Genomic DNA, 1,126 nt, shown 5'->3' on the forward strand with positions numbered 1-1,126 from the left:
TTGCGGTATTTTTTGGGAATTGTCTGTTGCAGGTGGACAAGGAGAAGCTGCAGGTGAAGGTGGAAGCCGGAATTCTGCTCTCGGAGCTGAACCTGGAGCTGGACAAACACGGGATGGCCCTGGCCAAGTGAGAGACAAACAGCCGGAATAACAACGGGAATAACAACGGGAATAACAACGGGAATAACAGCGGGAATAACAATGGGAATAACAACGGGAATAACAACGGGAATAACAGCCGGAATAACAATGGGAATAACAGCGGGAATAACAACGGGAATAACAACGGGAATAACAGCCGGAATAACGGGAATAACAGCCGGAATAACAATGGGAATAACAATGGGAATAACAACGGGAATAACAACGGGAATAACAACGGGAACAGCCGGAATAACAACGGGAATAACAACGGGAACAGCCGGAATAACAACGGGAATAACAGCAGGAATAATGGGAACAGTCAGAATAACAATGGGGATAACAATGGGAATAACAACGGGAATAACAGCGGGAATAACAACAGCGGGAATAGCAACAGGGGGAATAACAACGGGAATAACAGGGGGAATAACAACGGGAATAACAACGGGAATAACAACGGGAATAACAGGAACAGCAGGAATGGGAATAACAACAGCGGGAATAACGGGAACAGCGGGAATAATGAGAACAGGAATAACAACAATGGGAATAACAATGGGAATAACAGGAATAACAACGGGAATAACTGGGAATAACAGCGGGAATGGGAATAACAGCAATGGGAATAACAACGGGAATAACAATGGGAATAACAATGGGAATAACAATGGGAATGGGAGTGGGAATAACAGGAATAACCGGGAATAACGGCAGCGGGAATGGGAATAACAATGGGAATAAGAATGGGAATAACAACGGAAATAACAACGGGAATAACTGGGAATAACAGCGGGAATGGGAATAACAGCAATGGGAATAACAATGGGAATAACAATGGGAATAACAATGGGAATAATGGGAACAACAACGGGAATGGGAGTGGGAGTAACAATGGGAATAACCGGGAATGACAGCAGGAATAATGGGAATAAGGGGAAGAATGGGAACAATGGGAATGGGAGCGGGAATGGGATTGGGAATG

The 1,126-nt window shown here is 44.7% G+C and overlaps 1 protein-coding gene across 2 annotated transcripts in view; it reads left to right on the forward strand.

Annotated features, from left to right (window-relative positions):
* LOC107199411 (L-gulonolactone oxidase-like) overlaps positions 1-1,126 on the forward strand; it is an 11,032-nt gene that overhangs the window by 4,130 nt on the left and 5,776 nt on the right. For both annotated transcript variants that reach the window (XM_015616742.1, XM_019005537.1), the window contains exon 2: positions 33-127. In XM_015616742.1, coding sequence (XP_015472228.1) covers positions 33-127 — 95 coding nt within the window. The remainder of the gene's footprint in view (positions 1-32; positions 128-1,126) is intronic.

This window comes from Parus major, unplaced genomic scaffold (genome assembly GCF_001522545.3).
Source record: "Parus major isolate Abel unplaced genomic scaffold, Parus_major1.1 Scaffold667, whole genome shotgun sequence".
Lineage (NCBI taxonomy): Eukaryota > Metazoa > Chordata > Aves > Passeriformes > Paridae > Parus > Parus major.